Source organism: Delphinus delphis, chromosome 3 (assembly GCF_949987515.2).
Source record: "Delphinus delphis chromosome 3, mDelDel1.2, whole genome shotgun sequence".
Classification (NCBI taxonomy): Eukaryota; Metazoa; Chordata; class Mammalia; order Artiodactyla; family Delphinidae; genus Delphinus; species Delphinus delphis.
The window spans coordinates 9,138,959-9,165,496 of NC_082685.1; the positions used below are offsets into that span (position 1 = coordinate 9,138,959).

At 54.8% G+C, this 26,538-nt stretch overlaps 1 protein-coding gene across 10 annotated transcripts in view; it reads left to right on the top strand.

The window, feature by feature from the left end:
- The window catches only part of SMARCA4 (SWI/SNF related BAF chromatin remodeling complex subunit ATPase 4), an 87,003-nt gene that overhangs the window by 37,366 nt on the left and 23,099 nt on the right, over positions 1-26,538 (top strand). For all 10 annotated transcript variants that reach the window (XM_060007767.1, XM_060007769.1, XM_060007766.1 and 7 more), the window contains 13 exons: positions 2,040-2,161; positions 4,337-4,487; positions 5,829-5,992; positions 11,686-11,752; positions 12,762-12,872; positions 14,635-14,877; positions 16,283-16,396; positions 17,114-17,221; positions 18,339-18,425; positions 19,215-19,261; positions 20,349-20,515; positions 23,234-23,397; positions 26,195-26,422. In XM_060007767.1, coding sequence (XP_059863750.1) covers positions 2,040-2,161; positions 4,337-4,487; positions 5,829-5,992; positions 11,686-11,752; positions 12,762-12,872; positions 14,635-14,877; positions 16,283-16,396; positions 17,114-17,221; positions 18,339-18,425; positions 19,215-19,261; positions 20,349-20,515; positions 23,234-23,397; positions 26,195-26,422 — 1,773 coding nt within the window. The remainder of the gene's footprint in view (positions 1-2,039; positions 2,162-4,336; positions 4,488-5,828; positions 5,993-11,685; positions 11,753-12,761; positions 12,873-14,634; positions 14,878-16,282; positions 16,397-17,113; positions 17,222-18,338; positions 18,426-19,214; positions 19,262-20,348; positions 20,516-23,233; positions 23,398-26,194; positions 26,423-26,538) is intronic.

The window sequence follows — 26,538 nt, forward strand, 5'->3', positions numbered from 1 at the left end:
CTTTTCCCCTGAGTTTGTATCACATTCTCCTCCTTTTTGTTTGTCTTGTAATGAATGTTTAGTGGAAGGCTATTTTAACCACTCTGGATTCTGACTTCCACCCCTGTGCGTTCTTTTTGGTGTTTTTGTTTGTTTAGTAAATTATCTAGGCTGAATCTGTGGAATGTTTTCCCAGGGTGTGTGCTGCCTTTGGTGTCTCTGCTCAGTTTATTGTTTTTGTTTTTTTCTCATTTTTAGTTTTAATCCTGGCTCTCTAGGAGTGGGTTGTGTTTCTTCATAACTTAGTAGTCTTCTAGTGATTGGGGAGAGTTTGTACTCAAACACCTTGAGCCAGTAAGGCTTCTTTCTCCAGCCAGTGGATCAGTGTGTGTAGAAGAACACATTCCAAGTTTGGGCCATTTTCAAGCCCACCCTGGCTTTTACTTTCTGCTGGGCCCTTTCTCCCTTTCTCGTTTCCTCTGTGCATGTGCACAGCCCTCAGCCAGTAATATGCTTTCCCCACCCATGGCTGAGGTCCTCACCTCCACTGACAGTGCTGCTGGCCTGGGCATCGTCCACTGCTACAAAATGACTAAGTCCCCATCAGCCTCAGCTGCCAGGCCTCGTGGCTTGCCCACCCTGGGAGAACTTGCACATCAGAACTGGGAGCTGAGGGTAGGAGAGATGAAAGCACCCCCAAGTAAGAACTCCACAAACTCCCACTCTTCTTGCCCAAGGCTCGGCAGTTTTCTCAGTGTTAATGCTTCTCAGACTCCTAGGGCTCTGAAATGGTTGCCTGTGCTACTTTTGTCTAGCTTTAAAGCCACTTTTTTTTTTTTTTTTTTAAATATAAGTCAGACCTCAGGCAGGGCTGTCAAGCAGCCCCACCTTTCTCCCCACCTACTCCCCAGGAGGACTAGGGGAATTCTTTTTTTTTAAATAAATTTATTTATTTATTTATTTTTGGCCGCGTTGGGTCTTCATTGCTGCACGTGGGTTTTCTCTAGTTGCGGCGAGCGGGGGCTACTCTTTGTTGCAGAGCACAGGCTCTACGTGCGCAGGCTTCAGTAGTTGTGGCGCACGGGCTTAGTTGCTCCGTGGCACGTGGGATCTTCCCGGACCAGGGCTTGAACCTGTGTCCCCTGCACTGGCAGGCGGATTCTTAACCACTGAGCCACCAGGGAAGCCCCTAAAGTCACTTTTTGAGGGGAAAATTTGCTGACCCCTTTAATTGGAATTAGCCAGGCTTCCCATTCCTATTTTAATTCCCAGCATGGTAATATCAAGTAGGATAAGTCTTACCGGTTATGATTTTTTTGACCAAAATGTTTGTGCTGTCATTACCTGTTCATTATTCCAAATGATCTATAAAATTATTTTGCATGCTCCAAAGGAAATCCCACTGGGTTTTGACTGGAATAATTTGACAGGTTAATGACAGATACTTTTTCTTTTTTAGTTTTATAGCAGTTCCATTATACACACACATTTTGTGTGATTTATACAGGAATACAAGGATGGTTTAATATTGGGAAATGTATTTGTGTGTGTTTTTTCAGTATGTCATACAAAATCCCCTTTATTATCTGCTCAGTAAATGTTGGAAAATCCTTTTAATGAAACACGACACTCATACTTAATATACAGATTTATAGAAAACCTCTTAGTAAACGATGATGCCTTATCATCAGTCTTATTTGACATATTTTAGACATTTTGGCCATGTCAGTAAAGCTGAAAGTAAATCAAGGGCAATAAATATTGAAGGTTACCTATAAAATGTTTAATACCTAGGAAATCCAAGAGAAGGGAAAAGCTGTTTTAGTAGTATGCATTGTGTACGGGGGACTCGGTGCAACAGAAGTACAGCATACCCTGAGAGGCCCTTAAAAAGAAGTGTCTGGACTCTGCTAAGAAAACTAAAAATCATATACTGAGCAATTAAAAGAATGTGCAAATAAAAAGCGTGACATGTTTTGGGATTGGTAGGAAGAGGGCACGTGGGTTGTAAAAGCATCACTCTGGGGTGACCTGAGGTGAACTGGCTTGTCTCTTGGTAGGAGGAGGAGGAGGAGCAGCCACAGCCAGCACAGCCTCCCGCCCTGCCCGTGGAGGACAAGAAGAAGATTCCAGATCCAGACAGCGACGACGTCTCCGAGGTGGACGCCCGGCACATCATTGAGTAAGGCATCCCTCCCTCCACCAGCTTCCCGCGAGGTGGCACCGGCAGAAGCTGTTAGAATCCCAGCTTCTCCCCGGACAGCACTGTCCAGCCGGCAGCCGCTGTGGGACCACAAACACCGGATTGACTTACTTCAGATGTCACTGATGTTTGTAGGGGTCGAATGACGTTCCATCCATTCACGTGGCTCATCCTGTGTTTAAGAGATAGTCGGGGGCTTCCCTGGTGGCGCAGTGGTTGAGAGTCCGCCTGCCAATGTGGGGGACACGGGTTCATGCCCCGGTCCTGGAGGATCCCACAGGCCGCGGAGCGGCTGGGCCCGTGAGCCATGGCCGCTGGGCCTGCGCGTCCGGAGCCTGTGCTCCGCAACGGGAGAGGCCACAACAGTGAGAGGCCCGCGTACCACAAGAAAAAAAAGAAAACCAACAAAGAGATAGTCGGGGGGCTTCCCTGGTGGTGCAGTGGTTGGGAATCTGCCTGCCGATGCAGGGGATGTGGGTTCGATTCCCTGGTCTGGGAGGTTCCCATGTGCCGCGGAGCAGCTGGGCCCGTGGGCCACAATTACTGAGCCTGCGCTCTAGAGCCCGTGGGCCACAACTACTGACCCCGCATGCCACAATTACTGAAGCCCATGCGCCTAGAGCCCATGCTCCGCAACGGGGGAGGCCACCGCAGTGAGAAGCCCGCACACCGCAATGGGGAGTAGCCCCCACTCGCTGCAACTACAGAAAGCCTGCACGCAGCAATGAAGACCCAACACAGCCAAAAATAAAATAAACAAATAAAAAATAAATAAATAAAAAAGAGATAGTTGGGTTTACCACAGAAGGCCGCTTCATGCTTGTGCTTCAGCCGCAGCCCTCCCCATCTCCTCCCTGGAAGAAACTGCTTCCAGCATCGCGTGTCTTCCACACATATTTTATGCATCAGTAAGCATGACATGTATCTGTGTTTTGTTTCATTTGCACGAGTGTATCTGGGGCACAGTGTTCTGCCCCTTGCTCCTATGTCTGTGCACACAGGGTGTCTCACTCCTCCACATCTGGCCATCCTGTCATGGCATCCCTGTCATGGTCTCACGTTGTGGCCTGAGTCTGGCGGTGGTCGTTTAGGTTATTTCTCATCCTTTGGTTGTAAGCACAGTTACAATTAACATACCAATTTTATTGTGGCTTACAGGACAGAGTTAATGGATACTCTTAAATAGAGCATTGAGAGCATTATGTATTACATAAGCACTAGGTATGAAGGGAACCATATGCGGTATGCGGGCCTCTCACTGTTGTGCCCTCTCCCGTTAACGGAGCACAGGCTCCGGACACGCAGGCTCAGCAGCCATGGCTCACGGGCCCAGCCACTCCGCGGCATGTGGGATCTTCCCAGACCAGGGCACGAACCGTGTCCCCTGCATCGGCAGGCGGACTCTCAACCACTGCGCCACCAGGGAAGCCCAAACATACAGTCTTTTGAATCCATCAGAAATATATAGGAAAAAACCCTCTAAGCTAGGAAAACCCAGCTCACTGTGCAGGATTTGTAAGAAGATATAAAAACAAAACACAGCATAAAACAATATGATAGTTGGATCACATATATCTCTCACATTAATAAAATGTAAATAGTTTAAAGTCATTTTTTAAAAGAATTCCAGGGAGTTCCCCTGCGGTCCAGTGGTTAGGACTCTACGCTTTCACTGCCAGGAGCCTGGGTTTGATCCCTCGTTGGGGAACTAAGATCCTGCAAGCCTCGTGGTGCGGCCAAAAAAATAAAATAAAATTATAAAAAGAGGTTTTTTTAATTGAAGAATTCTAGATTAGATTACAAAACAGCCTAAGTGTAAATGATTCTGGTTTGTGCAAGGCTGTTGAGTGTACATTTTCCCTTTAGACTCTTGAACTCCGGGTAGGGAGGGTGGGCCATGTGACCAGCCTCTGGCTAAAAGTAACATTCCTTCTGTGGTGTGACAGTGACTTGATTCCCATGGCACCCAGAAGTCTAGTCTTGGGCCCACCTGGATTAGTGTTTGCTGCCTTGCCTGTCCTCAGACTGTGCGGCTACTCTTTGGCTTATCTTCCGGCTCAGGCCATAAAGCTGCTCTGCGGAGGTTTGTGTCAGAAGCACATTGTCACAAGTAGGAATGTGTGTCTTCACATGGCCCTTTGATCTTGCTCCCAGGAACGCCAAGCAAGATGTTGATGACGAGTATGGCGTGTCGCAGGCCCTCGCTCGTGGCCTGCAGTCCTATTACGCCGTGGCCCACGCCGTCACCGAGAGGGTGGATAAGCAGTCGGCGCTCATGGTCAACGGCGTCCTCAAGCAGTACCAGGTAGGTTGGAGGGGGCCGTGTCCACATAGCAGTCTCGGCAGAGGGGTTTCCGGGTCGTGGGTGGCTGCTGAAGGCAGGCAGACCTGAGTTCACGGTCCACTCTTGGTCTTTGGGCAACTTGCTCTTCCCCTCTGAGCCTCAGTCTCCTCATCTGTAAAGCAGCTTCATGGTCTGACCAAGAGGAAATGAAATGTTGCAATAAATCCGTATCTGCTGGGTACTTGATATGTGCCAAGAAGAATAGGAGCACTTTATAGGCTGTTAGCATCTGAATTCCCTCAGCCACTCTGAAGTAGGTGCTGCGGTCCTCCGAATTTCATGGGAAGGGGGGGTGGTTGGAGGGACAACTGAGGAACAGAGAGGTACAGCGATTCCTCAAAATCACACAGTTTGGGAATGGCCGAGCCAGAATGGGACCCAGGTGTGGGCCCATGGGTGCTCAGTACATATTTCCTAGAGCTCTGTGCAGCATGAGGCAGCAAGGCAGGAGAGGTTAGCAGCCCTAGACTCGGTCCTTCCTTCTGGGAAATGGGGCAGCAGCCCCTCCTGCCAGCCTCTGAGGGTGAAGTGATGATGCCTCTGAAGCTCTTTGTCAGGGTCTGGCCTGGAACAGCCAAGAAATGGAGCTGCTTATAGTAAAAATCTCTTCTCCTGTGGCCCCATATCCCAGGCTTACCTGTAAGCTCCCAAGAGGCAGCTGGTGCTGATATCCGTGCTGATATCAAGTGCCAAAGGTGAATCCTGTGGCCAGTGGAACTTTCCAGAGACCAGTGTAATCAGAGAAATCAGAACATGGCCAAGACTTAACTTGCTTAATCTGTTATGAAAATTTCCAGATTTTCCCTGAAGACAATATTCTCTCTAACTGACTGTTTCAGAAAGCTTCACAAGCGTTGGAAACCTTTCAGTTAATCTTGAAATGCTGTTGAGGCAGTTGTTAGTCATGTGGTGGACTCCTCACCAAGTTCCCCTGAAACCCCAACGCTCTCCTGAATCCAGTGTCACACGGTTGAGGGCAGGTTGCTCCCAATGTGCTGTGTGGCTTGGTGTCAGGCAGTGACAGACGGACACTGTAACAGTGAGAAGCTTAGCTGTTTAAATGTGCGCCCAGAAAGGACATTTCATATACATCTCTCATTAGCACAGCAACCCTGTGATTTCAGAGACAGGATTGCTGAGGATGAGGCTGAGTGGGAAAGGAGTGGGCTGACTCAGAGCAAAATACCAAGTGAAGACGGCCGCAGGAGGTCCCTGGCTGGGGCAGAACTTGTGAGTCTCCGAAGCGCGGGGAACACCCCCGAACCCAACCTGGGCTTCAGTCCTGGCCGCTTTTCCTTGCAGATCAAAGGCTTGGAGTGGCTGGTGTCCCTGTACAACAACAACCTGAATGGCATCCTGGCTGATGAGATGGGCCTGGGGAAGACCATCCAGACCATCGCTCTCATCACGTACCTCATGGAGCACAAGCGGATCAACGGGCCCTTCCTCATCATAGTACCTCTCTCGTGAGTGTGCCCACCCCAGGTGCCAGGAGTGCCCAATGGGAAGGCCCCACCGCCCGAGGTCACTAGCAGCCCGGCCTGGGCTCAGACGCCTGTGTGTTAGCTTGCTTGGGCCACCCTCACGAAGGACCACAGCCTGGGTGGCTTAAACAATAGGAACTATTTCCCGGGAGGCCACAAGTCTGAGAACAAGGTGTCAGCAGGGCTGGTTTCTCCCTAGGCCTCTCTCCTGGCCTTGTGGATGTCCATCTTCTCCCTGTGTCTTCACACTGCCTTCCTTCTATGTGTGTCTGTGCCCTAATTTCCTCTTCTTACAACAAAGTTATACCAGTCATGGATTAGGGCTTGCCCCAGTGACCGTGTTTTTACTTCATTATCTCTTTAAAGACTCTGTTTCCAAATATAGTCACGTTCTGGGGTGCTGGGCATGAAGATGTCAACATACAAATTTGGGGGGGACACAACTCAGCCCATAGCCACCTGCCTCTCGTGTCAAGGCTCAGGATAGAAGGGCAGGTGATGGAGTGCCCGTCCATGATTCCTGTTGGGGCACCTCTCACAGGATGTCCTTGGTGTCCTCTTCAGGCCCCACAATGAGCAAATTCCACACAAGGTTGTCACGGGAGTCAGATAACTGCCCACTAGAAATGTGGAGTGGAACCATTTGTGCAGACACTGTCCACTTACTGCTGGGGCACCGAGCCCTGTCGATTGCGTCCCAGCCTGGTCCAGGCACCACAGACGCTCAGGTGGCATCTGGATACCCAAACGGCGTCCAGAGGAGGCTCTCTCACTAGCCACCTCTTGGTACCGTTGGTCTTTTCCTCCCAGCAGGCACCCTTCCAGGGGCCAGGATTCCTCAGGCCATCTGGGCATCCCTCTTCCCAGCTCCGCATGTGTCACATAATGGTTCTCCTGTTCCCAGGTTTTTTCCAGAAGTCCCAGGACTGGCTGTCATTGACCCAGTTCAGGTCACATGTTAGGCAACAGTCCAGTCATGGGCCTGGGGGATGGTCTGCTCTGATGTGGCCAGGCCTCTGAGTGTACACTTGGCTTGGCCCTGAAGGGGAACCCCCTTTACCGTCGGCCCAGCACTCAGGGGGAACCATGTCTGCCTCAAGTCAGCTGTCGAGGGGGAGGATGGGAAACCGAGTACTCAGCCCTCAGCCCATGGGAACATGCCCTCCTACCTGTAAGGAGGCCAGGCCTCCAGAGGCCACGCACCCACCGCTGGGGGCCCCAGAACCCTCCCAGAATTCACCTCGAGAAGTTGATTTCCTCCTTCTGCCTTCTGTCCCTCATGGCGGTGTAAATCTGGCTGCCTTGGCAGGAACAGATCTTCATAGAGAGGGAACTGTTTCCACGGTGCAGCGGAAGGTCCCAGGCCGTGGTCAGGCCCAGCTGCTTCTCTGCTTCCCGCTGCCCTTGCCTGTGCGCTGACTCCCTGCCCTCCACTTACTCAAGTCCCTTCCCTTCTGTTTAGCCTCCCAGGCGTGACTTCATCTCCACTGGAATAGCTCTGTCCAGCGTGCTGCTCTGCAGCCTGGGTTTGTCATTCTTAAATTTTCATTTTGAAATGATTTCAGACTTACAAACAACTGCAGAAGTAGTGTAAAGAGTTCCTATATACCTTTCACCCGGCCTCCTGCATCTCATATAACCTTAGGACAGTTTCAACACCAGGATAGTAACAATGATTTAACAAATCATTGTTAACTGGTAACGAATCTAGAGACTCTATTCAGATGTTGTAGACTTCCCCACTAAAGGCCTTTTTCTGGTCCAGGATCCCACTTTGCCTTTTGTTGCCGTGTGTCTGTCATGTCGTGTCTGTGACAGTTCCTGAGTCCATCTTTGTCCTTCATGATCTTGACACTTGAATCCTGACCAGGCATTTGGTAGACTGTCCCTCAGATTGGGTTTGTGTGATGTGTCTTCTTTCTGGAATTCTGGCGAGAAACTCCAGGGTGGGTGCTGTGCCCTTCTTGGGGCCTCACATCGGGAGGCACAAGCCCAGGGGCTCCGTGACAGGAGAGCATCGCTTTGGTCTTTCCTTACGTGGTGCCTGCGGGTTTCCCCACATAAACCTAAGAGTTTTCCTTTGTAATTTATAAGTAACTTGTGAGAAGGCACTTAGAAGCTATATGAATATACCATTTCTCATCATAACTTTCCCCCGTAATTTCAGCATCTGTCAGAGGAGTCTCACCTGAAATGATCACTCTGGAAAGTGCCGAGTACTGGTTTTCTCTTTCCGGCATTCCTTCTACAGGTCTTGGAATTCCACTACAAGGAAGAGCTGTCTCTTCTCCCTTATTTAATTGTTTAATGGTGTAATTCTTCATAGAAGAATTGTCTTGTGGACACTATTGTTATTTACTTTGCTTAAATTGTCCCAGATTTGGCCCAGGGAGACGCTTCAGATCCGTCCCTGTGTCCTTTCAGCACGTCTCTGTCATTGCATTGTGGTTGTTTACTTTAGAATAGTATCAGATTTACAGAAAAGTTGAAAAGGTCGTACTCAGAGCCCCCGTATACTCTCCCCAGGTTCCTCCTGTGGTTGATCACATCTTACGTGACCGTGTTACATTCGTCACAAGTGAGGAATCAGCACTGGAACATTACTAGTAATTAAACACATTACTATTAAGTAAACTTTATGTGGATTTCTCTAGTTTTGCCCTGATTTCCATTTTCAATTCCAGGATCCCATGTGACATACATGCATACATACATACATACATACCGGGTCTTAGTTGCAGCAGGCGGGCTCCTTAATTGCGGCTCCAGGGCTCCTTAGTTGTGGCACGCAAGCTCCTTAGTTGTGGCATGCATGTGGGATCTAGTTCCCTGACCAAGGATCGAACCCCGGCCCCCTGCATTGGGAGCACGGAGTCTTATCCACTGCGCCACCAGGGAAGTCTCCCATATGACATTTAGCCTTTACATCTCCTCAATCTTTTCTGGTCTGTGACCATTCCTCAGACTTGGTGTAATTTTGGTGACCTTGATGGTTTTGAGGAGAACTGGTCGGGTGTTTTGTAGGATGTACCTCAGCCTGGATCTGTTTGGTGATTTTTTCATCCTTAAATGGGATGGTGGGTTTCGGGACGAAGACCAGAAGTGAAGCACGTCTCTTATCACCTCACAAGGGGGGGGCAGTTACTGTCTACATGTCTTTTCACTCTTGAGGTTGACCTTGATCACCGGGCTGAGGTAGTGTGTGTCAGGTGTCTCCACTGTGAAGTTACTCTTTTTTACCCCTTCCATACTGTATTCTGGAAAAAAGGGACTAAGTTCAGCCCACAAATAATAGGTGGGCAATTAAGAGCTACCTCCTTGAAGGTGAAATCCCTACATAAATTTTTTGGAGTTTTCCTGTGTGGAAGATTTCTTTCTTCTCCCCCCAGTTGTGAATGTATTCAATCATTTATATCAATATGGACTCCTGGATATTTATTTTATACTTTGGGTTAAACTCCAATACTAGTTTATTTTGTTGCTCAAATCATTCCAGCCTTGGCCATTGGGAGCTCTCTCAGTTGGCTGCTCTGTTCCTTTGACATGCCCCCATCATTGTGGGGTTTTTGAGCACGTCTTTGCTTTTTGGCACCCAAAGACGCTCCAGGCTCAGCTGGTACATTTCCCTCCCAGGCCTAGAACCAGCCATTTCTCCCAAGAAGCCCTGGTTTCCCTTATTAGAAAATGGTCTTAGAAACCAAGATGTGGGTGCTGGGTGTGCTCCTTGCTTCTGGGGCGTCATTGCTTCTAGGTCCTCTCAGTGTGCAGTGCTAGGAAGTATACGTACGTGTACTGACCCTAGTGCACACGTGCTGACATGGTTTGCGTCTGGTCATCTGTGTCTCTGTTAAGTGTGACCATACTGCTGTCTTTGACTCAGCCGGGACCACAGGGCTCATTCTAGCCTTTCTCCTTACTCGTGTGTTCGTTCCCAGTGTGCGTGTACAGTGCTTTCAGAATACTTAGCCTGTGAGGAACAACCTTGCTAACTAGAGATCCAGTTCCTTTTGTTCTTAGACTTACAGTTTCCAGCCAAAACATCTTTTCCAAGGTCATTTAAGTTGGCTGCTTTCCCCCATTCCGTTCAGTGAAGTTATCCCGTGTGTTGATCTTCAGCCCTTTTCACCCTTGTGCTACCCAGACCGGGGCCCAGGCTGTTGAGTGTCATCTCCAGGAGCCACCTGTGCCCTGGGGGATGTTTTCAGACTGTGAGTGTCCCGCTGTCCCGTCCACCTGCTGGGGCGTGCTGTTCTCCGCCATGAGTTTGCTTGTCCTGCCTCCCTCTTGACCCCTGACTCTGGCCTGTCTCCTTAACTTCCACTCCCTCCCAACTGTCCCTCAGCTCTTCTCCCGCTCTGCAGATGCCCCTCCCCCACCCCAGGCTTTGGCCCTTGGCTTCTCTCTCTCTCAGTGCCCCGACCTTCCCCTATTGCTCCCTGCAATAGGAACCAGACCTCGGTGACCGAACCAGGGCAACCTTGCTGATCCCTCAGTAAGGGGAAGCCCACAGCCAGGTGGCTTCAAGCTTCCAGGACCCAGGCTCCTGCAGTTTTCTGCTCAGTAATCCTTAGCACGTGACTCCTGCCCCTAGGCCTTTACCCTCTTGGTTGCAGGATGGCCACGCTGCCTCCATCATCTCCTCTGGGTTCCCAGAATGATGGGCGGGGCCCAGGGCAGCAGGAACGTAGGGCAGCTGAGTCTCCACCACCCTCCTTCAAGACCTTTCCCTGACTTTCAGCCCAGCGACTTAAGCTTCCATCTCATTGGCTCAGACTGTGCCCACCTGGTTGGCCCTGGCTGCTGGGGGAGCTCCTCAGTGGAGCTTGCAGGGTGGAGCTGGGTGAGCCGCGAGCAGTCCCTTCCACTTGGCTTTTGCATCCTGTCTTTACAAACCCCCTGGTCTAGACTGTCTGAGTGAGTTCCCTCCCCCACCGAAGACTCTGTGTCCCAGTATTTCCCCGAGAGCCCACCCGCTCTGAACTTGGCTTTACTGTCGCTGTCACCCTCTCCTGAGGTTCTCTCTTGTAGTCGGGGGTGACTTGTCCCTCCTCACCCGCCCCCATGTCCGCTCACTGCCCATCTCTGTCTGTCCCCCCTCTTCCTGGCCTCGAGCCCTCCTGCGCTCCCCCTCCTGCAGTCTTCTGCCCAGGCCTGGCTTGGTCTCGCCTGCCTCCCATCCTCATTCTGCCTCTTACCGGGCAGGAACCTTCAGTGGCTGCCAGTTTCATTTTGACATGGCACTGCGACTCGGTGGTGTCTCCTGTAGCCCCGGCCTCCGTGGCATGACTCCCGCACCCCACCCCCAGCGTCCTGAGCCTGAAATGAGGCACCGTGAATCTGCGTTTTTCTGAGCAGCAGGTCTGCAGCTTGTGGTGTGTTCTCACAGGGGCCTGTGGCCACACAGCGGTGACAGAGAACTGATCTCCAGGGTCCAGCTCCTGGTCCTGGCCCTCTCCGGCCGCCCTGGCGGGGGCTGACCCTATACCCACCACCACGCCTTTGTGTGTCCCTGTGTCTTCCACCTGGGGCACCATCCCCTCCTTCCCTCAGATGGTCCATTACCCGGCCAGCTCTGAGGGTCACACACACATCAGCTTCACTCCCTCGTGGGCATCTGTTGGACAGTTGCTGGCAACAGAACTAGACCCTGACTCTCCCTTCCTTGTTTCCACCAGAACGCTGTCCAACTGGGCATACGAATTTGACAAGTGGGCCCCCTCGGTGGTGAAGGTGTCCTACAAGGTACGTCGCCCCCTGAGGAGGTGGGCATGGGCAGGGTGGGAGAATAGGGGATACGTGTGGGTGAAGAGGGGCATCAACTTGCATTAATGACAGGATGCACGTGTGCATGTGCGCGTCTTCTTATGTTATACACGTGGGATCCTGCCATTAACACAGGGTTTGGATCACTTTATTTCGAGGAGTGATGCTGCTTTTTTACCTGAAGTTATGGACTCAGTTTGTGGAATGTGGTGACATTAACGCATTCACCTGAAGATTTCATTATTCTTGCCGAGCTTTGGTTAAAACCCATTCACGTGGGATGACTTAGCGAGTGTCCACCGTGGGCTGCTGTGTGACGGGGGACACCAGGACACGTGGGCCCCGTGCAGGCCTGCTCTGAGTGCCACCCCTAGATCAGTTCTCCTGTGAAGTGGGGACTAAATGTGCCTCTTGTCCTCGTGGGGAGAGAGGCAGAGAGGGCCTCACACAGCCACTCAGTGGCAGAGCCCCGTTGTGCCCTTGGCCACAGGTCTACTGGGCCCAGGCTCACCACCCTGTGCTGAGAGGCTCTTGGCCCCATGATGGGGAAAATCGGGTCCCGGCAGAGGGGACAGCGTGTCTGGGGAGAACTTGGTGCGTTTGAGGAGCTAAAAGTCGTTCGGCTGGCAAGAGCTTATGGGAACGAGTGCAGCTCTGTCTGGAACGTGAGCTTTGAACAGGAGGGACGGGGCAGATTTGCTAACCGGAGCTGCCCTTTGGGAGTGATCACGGCGGTCTGCGCCTGTGTGGGAGGCCTGGAGGCCTGAGATGGGGACCCGGGAAGAGGAGGGTGTGGGAAGCGGAGCTGGTTGACCATCAGGAGTGAGGCTGATGGAGGTGCAGGCAGCAAGCCTCCCAGGGGCCCGAGCCGCCCAGGACCCACACTCCTCTCTCCGCTCCCCACACTTGGCCCTCTGCCCTTGCCGGCGTGAGGGGCCAGGACCCGAGGCCCAGAGGCTGAGGCGCGAGTGTCTTCTCTCCCTCACAGGGCTCTCCAGCAGCCAGACGTGCTTTCGTTCCCCAGCTCCGGAGCGGCAAGTTCAACGTCTTGCTGACGACCTACGAGTACATCATTAAAGACAAGCACATCCTTGCAAAGGTAGCGTGTCTGCCTATAAAACAAGCCAGCCCAGGCCGTCGCGTGCTGTCAGGGAGCCCGTGATCCAGCCCAGGATTGTCGCAAGTGTGTCACGCTTCCCATCTTCTCAAAGCCCCCGAAGACATTTCTCAGTGATTCCCCACATATGTGTAAAAAGACAGCTGCTCTGTGTGCGAACAGCCCCGGTCGAGGTGACCTTGGGCTTGCGTCTCCGACCATCTGTACCCAGGCTGGCCCTGGGCCACGTCCAGAGACTGGCTGCGTCTGCGCAACATGTGGACTGGCTCCTCTCGGGCCTTCTGCCCGAAGAGCCTGGTCACACGCGGTGACTCTCGACCCACCTGTCTTGCCTGCCGTGTCCCTGGCAGGGCTGTGGTGAGGCCCCCCTTGTCTCCGCCTGTCTCTAGAGGCCTCAGACCTCCCTCCCTGGTGGCCATGTCTCCCTACCACAGCCTACAGGAAAGCGGCCCACGAAGCAGGAGGGATTTGGTATCCAGGTCCAAGCACTCTGATGTCCTGTGTGTTCTCTCAGCCTTGGACCGCTGGGTTGGCGCATTCAGTGGGGGCTGTGCACGTGGGGCAGCCTCTTAGCTGACACAGTTGTGAAGGCAGCTCTAGTTGGGCCATCAGGGAATTACCGAGAAAACCATGACCCAGATAGGAGGCAGGCACCATCCCTCGCCTACAAAAAGCTCTTTTCCCGGTTTGGGAAGGGGTCGAGCCAGAAGGTGCTGCATCTGGCCTCACTAACCGTGTAGGGGATTAAGTCAAGTGGTGGAGTTTTTGACCCAGTGGATGGAGGAGATGTTTACGTGTTACCACACCTGTCGGCCTTGGTCGTACTGATGACATTTGTGCTTGATGTGCATCTCTGAGCTACGGATGAGGAAACTGGGGCCCAGGGAGCTGGTGTCCAGTGTGCAGGCTCACCCTTCTGACCCAGTACAAAGCCAGGCCCATCCCAAGCATGAGAACGGGGCTCTGAAAATCCTGTGTTTGTCTGACCGTGGCTTTAATTAACGTAAACCCCCTGCCATGGGGGTTCCTCGTGGGAAGTGGCTGCTAGGCCCCACCCCAGTCGGTTCTGCCCTTTTCGTCTGGGACACCTGATGGGCAGTTCCTCAGCCAGGCCGTGCCAAGGAAGCCAAAGCCAGAGTGGCTCTGAAGCTCGTCACAGTCACATGTAAATAGGGATTTACACCTGCGGCTCCTGCCTGCAGACTCACACTTATGGTTAGAATCGACATCTAGCCTGTGTCCACCAGCCGTGTGGCCACTGACAGGCTCTGGGGCGCAGCCGGGGCCCCCAGAGCGCACCATCTGAACCCACCTGTGCTGCTCCTGCCTTAGAGCTGCCGCCTGCTGATTGGAAATGCACCCGTTGCTGAGCCAAGTCCCCTGAAGACCCCACCCCTGAGGGCCTCTGATGAGCAGGGGGGTTGTTATTTGGGGTGTTTCTCTGTGTCATGTACTAGCATACATAATTTTCTTGGGAAACCAAAGTACTTTTCTGCCCCTGGATTTGTTCACCCAGTCGCAGGTCACAGCCGTGTCTCCCTGTCCGCGTGTCCGTCTTCACCCCCTGCTTTACAGAGGCTGCGGTGTGAGCTGATCCCTCATCAGGGGCTGTTGTTGTGCTCACGTTCTCCAGCTCAGCAGGCCGTTCTGCCCAGGGCCTTCTTGCCTAATGGCCATGAGGTCCTCACCCAGGTGGGCAGCGCCGCTGCCTGTCCTCCCCTGACCTCCTGCTCTCGGCCCACAGATCCGTTGGAAGTACATGATCGTGGACGAAGGCCACCGCATGAAGAACCACCACTGCAAGCTGACGCAGGTCCTCAACACGCACTACGTGGCCCCCCGCCGCCTGCTGCTGACGGGCACGCCGCTGCAGAACAAGCTCCCTGAGCTCTGGGCGCTCCTCAACTTCCTGCTGCCCACCATCTTCAAGAGCTGCAGCACCTTCGAGCAGTGGTTCAACGCGCCCTTTGCCATGACCGGGGAAAAGGTGGGTGTGCAGCCAGCCACGTGGTGGCGGGGGGTGGAGTGGGGAGCCGTGAGCCTCGGCCACAAGCAGCTCCGAGGACCCTCCAAGTTGATGGTCCCGGCCCAGCTGGCTTCCCTGGGTCGTTGTGGGTTGAGTGCCCACCACAGCCGGCCCAGCAAAGCACAGGGCAGCCCTGGCACCAAAGGACCCCAGAGGAGAAGGGCAGAGAAATCCCAGGGGATGCTTGGGGCTTCCCTGACCCTGTGCCCCAGGCACAGGGAGGGGACAGCAAGGAATATGGCCCTGAGGTGTGAAGGTGCAGCTGGAGGGCCTGAGGAGAGTTTAATTTTCACCCTGAGGGCAGCGGGTAGCTTGGATGGTTTCAGTGAAAGGAGTAACATGGTCAGATTCTGTCCCTTTTGTTTTTAAAGACGGCTGTGGGTTGTGGCCAGTGTCTCTCAATGTCTGCGTGGCTGGGAGTGGCGTTGTTGGTGTGTCTGTGGCCGCCGCGTTTTCTGTTGAAGGAGGTCAGCGGCCTGAGCCTGATGACCGAGGAGGTGGGCACGATCGCAGGGCTTAACGTTGAGCGTCACCGCCCACGGCAGCCGTGCCCCAGCTCACTCGTTCCCAGTTAGCGGATTTTCCTGAGGCAAGTCTGGGACAGCTGTTCCTCAGCTCTTACAGGGGGGCCTCTGTCAGCATCATCCCGCCTCCTTGGTACCGGCTGAGGCAGAAGCCCTCCTGAAGGAGAAATTGAGGCCTTTCCAAGGATCTCATAACAAAGGAGCCCCCAGTTTTCAGATTCCCAGGGACCGCCTCCTCCAAGAGCTGAGGAACAAATGCTCTGGTTTCACGTATTTTCAAGTTGAGCAAAAGCTCTGCCCAAAGGGACCCAGAGAAGAAAAGTTCAGATGTCATGTTTTCACTTAAAAAAAAATTTTTTAATTCACATTTTTATCAGAGTAGCAGGCCTCCTGGGAGAGCAGCATTTCTTTCCGTCCTTCCCACCCAGGCCAAAAGGAGAGTTGATTTGGGCTTCCAGTGACAGAGCCCTCTTGGAGCACCCCCCCAGTTACGCCACACGCTCTATCCGCGTGGCCCCCGCAGTGCTATCCGGATTTCGTTTGGATGTGTTGGCAGGACTCCAGGCACGTGGGTTTGTTACTCTTCGGGAAGCGATGCAGCATGCTGCTGTGTTTCATAGTGCCCTGGGGCCTTGGCTTCCGTGTCCCAGGGCTTCCATGGAAGGTCTTAGATCCTTGCAGTTTTTCAGAGGAAGAGGTTGCCCTGCTAGGCTCCTGTGAAGCTTAGGGTAGTCTGAAAAGGAGGTGCTGAGCACAGGGTGACTCCAGATGGCCCTTCGCTGCATCCCTGTCCCCTCCTTTGGAGGTAACGCTTGGTTGTCATGTCTTGTTGGGGCTGCCAGGTGGACCTGAACGAGGAGGAAACCATTCTCATCATCCGTCGTCTCCACAAAGTGCTGCGGCCCTTCCTGCTCCGGCGGCTCAAGAAGGAAGTCGAGGCTCAGTTACCTGAAAAGGTACCACGTTTAGTTTTTTTCTTTTTGGCCACGCTGTACAGCTTGTGGGATCTTAGTTCCCTGACGAGGGATCGAACCCTGGCATCCCGGTAGTGGAAGTGCCGAGTCCTAACCACTGGACTACCAGGGAATTCCACGTACCATGTTTGTTTTGAGCGGAAGTCCCAGTGCGGCATCGTCCAGGGGGCCTCCCTGGGGTGGGCCCAGTCAGGTGGCTCCCCTGGGTCCCAGGCCTGGCCCTGGTCTTGCCTCGGCATTCAGGAGTCGATCCCGCCTGGGGTTGGCCACTCTCCCTCACTGGGTCTCTCAAGTGGAAGGCAGGTGTGCTAAGTTAGAGCACTAAGTCCCCCCAGGACCCCCTCCCCTTTCCCCTGGGTGGGCTTGGGGTCCCTGGCCAGTCGCCCCCCCCAGTCACATTTGCGCTTTGTTTCTTGGCCGGCTGTGGGCAGGCCTTTGGAAGGTAGCCGAGTTGCCCCATCTGGCCCAGGAAGCCCCCCACATTCCTCTGCCCCGGTGCGTCTGCCACATCCCATCTCCCCTCGTCCCCCTGGGTATGGGGTTTCCTCACGGTCACCCCTGTGTGCCCTGATCAGAGCACACAGTCCAGGGCCCAGGATGCCTCTGAGAGGCTGGGCGATCAGAGACGGGCCCAGGCTGGGCGTTGGGCTCCGGGACCCTCGGCTCCAGTTCCGGCTGACGGCGGTGTGTGCCCTGCAGGTGGAGTACGTCATCAAGTGCGACATGTCCGCGCTGCAGCGCGTGCTTTACCGGCACATGCAGGCCAAGGGGGTGCTGCTCACCGATGGCTCTGAAAAGGATAAGAAGGTTGGCCCGGGGCCCCCCTTCCCCCCCGGGTGTCCACAGCAGGCGTGCTGGGGGCCACTGGGTGCGGGGCTTTTGCACACTGTAAGCAGCAGGCTCTCGCCTCCTCGGAGGTGATAGTCGTGGCCGAGGCCCCATCTGGCCGTGGTCCCGAGGTTGTTGACTGGGCCTGGTTTAAATCACAGCTGGTGTGGATGGGTCCAGTCCATAAGGCTGAGGGGACAGAGGCTGATGGCCCGTTTCCAGGGAGGCCCCCGAGCCTCCCAGTCAGCAGCCTGGGGTCCTCTGCTCGTGAAGTGCTCTCTCCCGTGGATGCATCAGTCGGAAGTGGGGGGCCCAGCACGGACCCCAGCCATTAGAATATTCTAGGGAGTCCCACCTTCCCAGCTGGGAAAGAGCCTCGACGGCCAGGGCCACTGAGCCCGTTTCCCTCGTCATTACGTGGCGTTGGGGTGACGTTAGTTTACGGTGGGGAGGTGGGAGCTAGGCAGGCTGCTGCCTTTCGGCCCCTCTGAGGCCCTGGGCACCCCCGCCCCTGCTCCCCTCACCAGGACTGCAGCTGTCCTCCCAGATCCCTCGCTTCTGCCCCCGCGGCCTCGGGCTTGGCCCTGCCACCCCATTTTCTCTTCCAGATGTTTCGTTTGGGCCCTTTCTTACCCGAGCTGTTGCAGCACCCTGTTTCCTGGTTTTCTTCTTGGCCCACGGCACCCACCCCGGCATCCTTCCTTCACCCTGTAACCAGAGATCTTCCTAAGCCGTCTGGCTGCAGCCCCGCCCCGGGGACTCCCCCCAGTGCCCACAGAGCTGGCCTCACAAAGTGTTTGTGATCCACCCTCAGCTCTTTGCCAGTCACGTTTCCCCTGTGTCCCGCCGGCCCCTCCTCACCCTCCACCCTCCACCCTCCAGGGTGCCAGGGGGTCTCCGCTTCCCCCAGCGCTGGCTTCTTGCTGGCTTCAGGCCTCTGAGCCCCGACAGGAGCCAGCTGCACACGCCCCGTCTCCTCTGCCACAAGCCACAGCTCCTCTCACGTCCTTCTTCCACGCCTCCTCCCCCAACCCCACCCCACCCCACCCCACCCCGGAACAAGACCGATCTGGGAGCCTCTCTTCTGCCTCTTCAGGGCAAAGGTGGCACCAAGACCCTGATGAACACCATCATGCAGCTGAGGAAGATCTGCAACCACCCGTACATGTTCCAGCACATCGAGGTGAGGCCCAGGGCCGGGGCGGCAGGCCCAGCGGTACCCGGAGCTCGGGGGCCTCAGCCCTGCACAGGGCCCTGCTCTCAGAGGGGTCTGTCTGCGCCTAGCCCCTAGACAGAGCTAGGTCACTTCTCTCTGGCAACTTTAGAGAAAAAGAGCTTGTAAGGTTTAGACTAGATGATGCTTGTACATTTGCCTTTTTATGGATTTTTTGTTTGCAAGTGCTTATATATTGTAAAGAATCCAAACTGTAGGGAAATATGCAAGAGAAATGAAAATCCCACCTCAGGTAACTGCCGAAGCCTTCGGAGGCTGTTCTCCGGAGTCGTTTCCCCCGCAGTGGGGTTGTGCTGCCTCTGCTTGTTGGTTACTAGCCTTCCCCACTCGGTGACACGTGGGGCCATCCTGGGCAGAGCATGGAGAGCAGCGTCGCTCTTCCTGACGGCTCTGGGCCCCAGTACCCTTGAGAGTCTGGATGCTTGCTTCTGAAAAGCACACGTATGTCCGTACATTCTGGCATAAAGTTCCGGGGTCATGCCAGAGGCCCCTGGGCTTCCATTTCAGCTCACCAGGTGCGGTCTCAGGCGCGTGCCGTCCTCGCGCACTCCTTTCTGTGGTTAAGAATGTTAGGTCATGACGGAAGGGATGTCAGTGGGATAGAAAAGCTGTGTTCAGCATCTGTGTGGCCTTGGGGCCGCCGTGGGCGATCGCTGAGCATGGGTGGGAGGGCTCGGAGGCATGGGGCCTAGCCGTCTTTTCCTGCCCCGCACTGACCCGCCTCTCATTCCATCGCAGGAGTCCTTTTCCGAGCACTTGGGATTTACCGGTGGCATCGTCCAAGGGTGAGAATCTTCCTAGCTTAACGGGGTGGGCAGACCATCTGTGTGCCAGTATTTCTCTCTTCGGTTGGCTTTATTTCTGTTGTTATACTTGTCTAATTTCAAAGGCAGTATATTCCTGGCAGAAAACTTTGAAAACATAGATGAACCCAAAGAAGAGAATAAAAATTCTCCACTTGGAGAGGTGACCACACCTGGCTTCCAGGCCCCACCTCTGGGCTCTGTGACCTGTGACAGCTTTCTTAACCACTCTGAGCCTAAACTCTGCCCACCAACAGAGGGATACTCTTTATACAGTGCGCCACGCACCTTGCTCTGGGGGTGTTTTCTCCAGCGTTGTTTATAAAGCGCAGCCCAGGCATCGTTCAGCCCTGGTGTTGGGACACAAATGCTGCCTCAAGATTTCACCGTTAAAACATTCTTAACCCTAAAGCCACCATTATTTCTCTGGGATAGTAAACTATTTCCTAGAGCAGAGGCACCGAATGAAAGGGCAAAAGGTTCTTTAGCTGTGTAGTTCTTTATACCAAATTGCATAATGGGGTCCCACAGACCTGGGTTTGAGCCCGGCCCTGGCAGGTCAGCAGCCGTGTCACACTGTCCCCCAGCCTCAGTTTCCACATCTATAAACCAGGAGCGAATGACGGAAGTTGCAGTGGCCCTTAGTCCTGTGTGTGGTGCGGTGTGGGCACTCTCTACTGGGAGCCTCTGCTCTTGGAAAGTTCTTAAACAGGAGGCCTGGCTTCCCGGGGCAGCCCCTGTCCATGCCCATTGTCCCAGGATCTTTACTAATAAATAGCACCTTCTTTCGCTCTTAGAAGTATCCAAGTTGGTCAGTAATTTCATGACCAAGTTTATTTTAGTTGGGTTGAAATGGCTTTGCTGAAACTTTGGTGGGGGGAGGGGGGCGGGGGCGGGCACGAGGGTAGTCTGCCAAGGAAGCACTTGTGTGCCCCCGAGCCTGGTGGCCAGCCTGCCTAGGCCGGCTCAGGTAGCCTGGGCATGGGAGCGCACGTCCTCCTTGACCTGCCTGCAGGGCGCTGTGGTTCATGTGGTGTGTGTGTCCTTCCCCACCCCCTCCACTCCGCAGGCTGGACCTGTACCGAGCCTCGGGGAAATTTGAGCTGCTCGATAGAATTCTTCCCAAACTCCGGGCCACCAACCATAAAGTGCTGCTGTTCTGTCAGATGACCTCCCTCATGACGATCATGGAAGACTATTTTGCGTATCGCGGCTTTAAATACCTCAGGCTCGATGGTGAGTACGATCGGGAGAGAGACGTTTGTTAAAGGGCGGCCTCGTTATCCGCTGCTGCCAAAGCTTCTCTAGGTCTAGCGGCAGGAGTGGGCATAGCGGCTCACTCAGTGACACAGGCTTGCGGGAATGGGAGGGAGGGCCCTGGGAGTATCATGGCTGGATCTCCTGAATGTGAGGCTCATGGTGTTTGCACCATAATGCTGCGTCCAGTCCAGTGGTTAAGGGTTGCTCTACGGTCCTGTTACGGTGGGAAGTGACAGAAACCCATATCCTGTGGGCATAAAGAAGGAAGTCTTGATAGACTCACATAACTGAACCTCAAGGGTTGCTTCAGGCACAGCTGGATCCAGGTGCCCAGATAGTGTTAAGAGGGGCTTTTCTGGAGCTCCTGGCTCTTTGTCCTCCATTTTGGCTTCATTCTTAGCCAACCCCTCCGGGCTTTCCTTCCACCTACCTGCTCAGTGTCCCGAACAGAGAAGCAGCTTGTCTTTTCCCCCAGGGGTCTGGGGGTGAAATTTCATTAGGCTGCTGTGAGCAACATGCTCTTCTCTCCACCGCCTGGGTGGCTCTGGAGCTGGAATCGGGCCCGTTCATGCCGGAACTGTGAGCACTGAGAGAAGCAGGAAAGGGAGGGAGGAAGAGAGGGAGGAAAACCAATGCTGCAGGGGTGATAGTGGCAAGTTCCCTGGGAACAGCACTGACTGTGACCACATGCACTCATAAGAAGCCCTGTTTCTGCCTTGTTCCCAGCACGCAGGAGCTCCGGGGAGGAGGGGGCTGAGTGAGATGCTGACAGTGTGTAGGACCCGTGCTCTGACACGTGTCAACTGACCGGGAAGACCCTAGAGGGAGCCCCCCACCCTCTGTCAGATGGAGTGAATGGGGCTCTCGAGAAAAATGAACTTGGGGGCCTCCAGGGTAAACACAGTTAAGAAGTGTGGGATAAACCACACTTCTCAGAGCCTTTATCTAAGCTCGTTGCTATGTGCATCCACAGCCAACACCCCAAACCTTTTTGCCCCCATTGTGTCTTTCACGGTACATCTTGTGGAACTGTTGTTTTTTTCAGACGCGAGGTTGCTGGGCGGATCTGTCTGTCGGTCTCTGCCCTCCCCACTCCCACCCAGAACCTTTGCTGCATCCCTGTCTTGCCTTCCTTCGGCCTGTTCTTGGAATTCTGTCCAGGGCGACCTTTACAAACACAGCTGTGGTCAGGTCCTCCCTCAAACCTCCCTCCTTCAGGTGCTTCCCATGGCTTGGAAGGCCTGCGTGGCCAGGCTCACCTCGCCCCTCCCTCTGTGTGCTGGCCTCCCCAGTGGCCTCTCTGTCCTTCAGGGGCTGAGCCTTCATGAGCGCTACTCCTTGTCTGTGTCACTGCCCCGCCCCCTAGAGGACAGGCCAAACGTGAAGAGCGTGTTCCCACCCACCCCAGCGCCCATCCATTTGCCCGCCCCCCCCTTTTTTTTCCTCCATGATGAGAGTCCTCTATCTAGGATGAGGACTTTTGTTTGCTTGGCTGTGGCTGCATCTCTGGGCACCTCATGTGGTCACTGCCACATGAGCGGAAGCTCTGGGAAAGAAAGGCAAAGGGGGGGAATTCCCTGGCAGTCCAATGGTTAGGACTCCGCTCTTCCACTGCAGGGGGCCCAGGGTCAATCCATGGTCGGGGAACTAAGGTCCCGCGTGTCACACAGTGCAGCCAGAAGGAAAAAAAAGAACAGCAACGGTGGGGGCTCGGTGACACGTGGAGTGGAACCTTCTGCTCTCAGAATGCCGAGAGTGAGGGTGCAGGCCGGGCATCTGGGATCGGCCCCTCCACCTGGGCCTGCCTCAGCCCCTCCTTGGAACTGGGGCAGCCCAGGCACCAGTGGGCATCAGGCCTCCATGCTGTTCATTGTGACGTGTAGGAGAGTGGCTGGAAGCAACACCAGGAATGACACCTGATTTCCCCAGAGGCACCTCTGCTCCCCAGGCTGGCAATAGCCCGAGGAGCTTAGATGCCCCTCTGAGCATCACGATGCTGAGGATCATGTCCTGGGCCATCACATTAGAGTCCCTGTGGCTCCACGAAGAGGGGAGCCATCCTGCCCAGAGGGAAACAAGTCTCCATTGTAAGCCCCCCGTGTGCTCGCCTGTAGATGATTCCCTTTGTGAATGGAGAAGACCCATCACAGTAGGATGGAGGCAGGCGCCAGCCCTCTGGCCAGTTGTTCGATACCATAGCAGCCCCGTCTGCCCGCCTGGAAACCCCACGTGGGTTTGGGGGCACGGCGTTAACAGTGTTGCTGCAGTGTCTCCCACCACTGCCTGGACAGCTGGGCAGGGCAGGTGGTGGCGACTCATTGGGCAGCCCCATTGCCTGGGTGTCTGCTGGGTGCCGGGCACTGTGCTCCAGCGCCTGCCCACTTAGTTCCCACAGCAGCCCCGATTTACACGGAGGAGACACCAGAGGCCCATTGGGGCTCGTTTTCTTCTCCTGGGGTGGGAGGACTGGCGGTCAGTAGTGTCACCGTAAATCTGAGTTGTTCGCCAGTCACCACTCATGGCCACGTGTTGAGCGAGTGTCCATGGCTTGGGTGGCCCGAGTTGGACGGCTGTGGACTCTATACCTGCTCCCTGATGTAGGTGTTCCTCTGTCTCCTTTGCACCACCGCCCGCCCCCCCTCCACCCGCCACGGTCACCTTGCTAATAACCCTGCTCTCCCTACCCGCCGGCAGGAACCACTAAAGCGGAGGACCGGGGCATGCTGCTGAAGACCTTCAACGAGCCCGGCTCCGAGTACTTCATCTTCCTGCTCAGCACCCGGGCTGGGGGGCTGGGTCTGAACCTTCAGTCAGCCGACACTGTTATCATATTCGACAGTGACTGGAACCCCCACCAGGTAACAGCTCTCAGGCCCCCTAGGGGGAGGGGCTCGAAGCCTCAGGGAGACCATGCCCACTAGCATGAGTGTCCGCTGGCCTCTTGACATTCTCCTGGAGTCCCGGAAGCCCCTGGAGAGAAGCCCAGAGAGCAGTTACTTTCCTCTGTTTCTCAAAACGAAACTAGTTTTTTGCTCTGATTATGAAAAAATTCATGTTCCGTTGTTATTTAAAAAAAAATAATCCTGGGAATTCCCTGGTGGTCGGGTGGTTAGGACTCTGCGCTCTCACTGCAGAGGGCCTGGGTTCAATCCCTGGTCAGGGAACTAAGATCCCACAAGCCACATGGCACAGCCAAAAAAACAAAAAGAATTCTGGTGTCGCGTAAATGTGCAAAGAAAGTGGAAGATGCCCCAGTCCTATCAGCTGGCAGTAATGGTCACTGTTTTAGTCATGCAGGTCCTTCCTGGCCATGTTCTGGCCCAGCTCTCATGCTGGCGCCTCTTAAAACCACACTGGGGCGTACTTTTTGTGCTCTGTGCACTGCTGCCCTTGTTTCTTATCCACATACCCTGCACAGGGCTCCGTGCCTGTAGATAACAGGGATGTGGTTTTTTATAGATGCAGTAGTTTTTTGTTCGTTTGTTTGTTTATAAATTTATTTATTTATTTTTTGGCTGCGTTGGGTCTTTGTTGCTGCGTGTGGGCTTTCTCTAGTTGCAGCGAGCAGGGGGCTACTCTTCCTTGCAGTGTGCAGGCTACTCGTTGTGGTGGCTTCTTTTTGTTTCAGAGCATGGGCTCTAGGCGCATGGGCTTCAGTAGTTGTGGCATGTGGGCTCAGTAGTTGTGGCTCGTGGGCTCTAGAGCACAGGCTCAGTAGTTGCGGCACACGGGCTTAGTTGCTCCGCGGCACCTCCGGGATCTTCCCGGACCAGGGCTTGAACCCATGTCCCCTGCACTGGCAGGCAGATTCTTAACAGCTGAGCCTCCAGGGAAGCCCTGGTACAGTAGCTTTAAAGTAAGTATTTACCTCTTGCGTCTTACTATAAAAGTAGTAATTTTTTCAAATGCAAGTACCAATAAGTGAAAGTAACAAATTAAAGAGTCCAGTTTTCCCCTTCCCCACCAACCCCGCTCTTCTCTGAGCCAGCATCTACCCGTGTACACACATATATTTTGGCTTTGACATGAACACGGCATGTTCCAGCACGTGTCTCTTCCCGCCAGCAGCTGGTGTGTTCATGTCTCCATGCAAGCACATGGGGACTCTCCCCAGCCGCTTCCTCAGCAGCCAGCTATCTTGGCATATGGTGGCCCCAGGATTTTTTTTTTTTTTGCGGTATGCGGGCCTCTCACTGCTGTGGCCTCTCCCGTTGCGGAGCACGGGCTCCGGACGCGCAGGCTCAGCGGCCATGGCTCATGGGCCCAGCCACTCCACAGCACGTGGGATCTTCCTGGACCGGGGAACGAACCCGCGTCCCCTGCGTCGGCAGGCGGACTCTCAACCACTGCGCCACCAGGGAAGCCCGGCCCCAGGATTTTTGACTCAAATCCCAGTTGGCAGACGTCCGGGTTTTCTGTTCCCCTTGGGGAACCTTGTCCCTGTCTTGGAGCACCAGCCAGGCCAAGCCTGAGAGGTGGGATTGCTCAGTCCACAGGCCTGTCCCTTCACGTTCTGGTTGGTTCTGCCACAGTGGCCTCCAGCAGGCTGCTCCAGCTTTCACTCCTGTTGACGGTGCGAGCGAGCCCTTCTCCACAGCCCAGCAGAGCTGGTTATCGGTGTGTAAACCACGGGCGCCTGACAGACGAGTGCCTGGGATGGTTGCTGCGCCAGCCTGGGGTGTGGCTGCCGCCCGGACCTCGATGACTGGCCTGTTTCCTGAGAGGTGGTCCGAGTGTGCTTCCCCCACCCACAGGCTGTCGAGGGGAGAGACCCCCGTGGAGCCCTGTCCTTCTCCACACCCGGGGGGTATCAGAGGTCATGAAGCACATTGCAGAGCCAGGAATCATGCCGGCTGAGCTGCGGGGCAGGGTTGAGGGTACGAACCGTGGACACAAAGCACGCCTGTTCCCACCAGGTGTGGCCTCTGCTGCCCCCATGAGGTGCAGATCTGGAGGTCAGCCCCACACAGCTGCAGGCCCCAGACACAGGATCTCGTAGCCCCTCCTGGGTCTACGCTGGGTGTGATGATACAGCGTTGGCGCCATACCTGCCACTTTATGGGCGCTTGCTCCACACCAGGCACTGGCCTGAGCACCCGATGCCCGTTGGCTCCTCTCACACACGATAGCCACGAGACGGGCTGGTGTCAGCAGAGTGGATCCTGAGGCTCCGAGAGGTGGGGCCTGGGCCTGGCTTGCGTGGCAGGGCCTCCAATCAAACCAGGCATCAACGTGGTGCTGCCCAGCTTTGGCGTCATTCTGTGAACAGTGCCCTCGCTGTGATACAGCCACGCCAAGCCAGGCCCTGCCCGGGGCAGCCAAGGGGCCCTATGCAGCTGTGAGAGGAGCTGCTGGGGTATAACCCCCTGGGGTGGCCCTCCACAACCGCGGTTTCTTCCTGAGTATCCGTCAAATCCCAGTGAAGGTAGAAAGTGACGCTTCTGCAGGAATTTGGGGTCAAGTCATCCTGGCACGGGCTCCAGGTCTTGTTCCTGAGCTTCTGGCCTGTGCAGCTTCTGGCTGTGGCGGGCAGAACAGCCAGGCGGGCGCCCGAGAATTGCAAGACCCCTGCCTTTCCCAGTGGCATCCAGTGATCCACTGTCCCTTAACGATTTAAAGAGCTTGTTTGGGACTGACCGGCATCTCTCTCCCCAGGACCTGCAAGCGCAGGACCGTGCCCACCGCATCGGGCAGCAGAACGAGGTGCGTGTGCTCCGCCTCTGCACGGTCAACAGCGTGGAAGAGAAGATCCTGGCTGCGGCCAAGTACAAGCTCAACGTCGACCAGAAGGTGATCCAGGCCGGCATGTTCGACCAGAAGTCCTCCAGCCACGAGAGGCGCGCTTTCCTCCAGGCCATCCTCGAGCACGAGGAGCAGGACGAGGTGAGGGCAGCGCCAGCCCCGACCCCCTCCCCGGCGTGAGTGGTGGACGCATGAGCGGCTTTCATTTTTGTTTTTTTACCTTTTTTGCACTCTTATTTTTTTTGCATCCCTTTGGA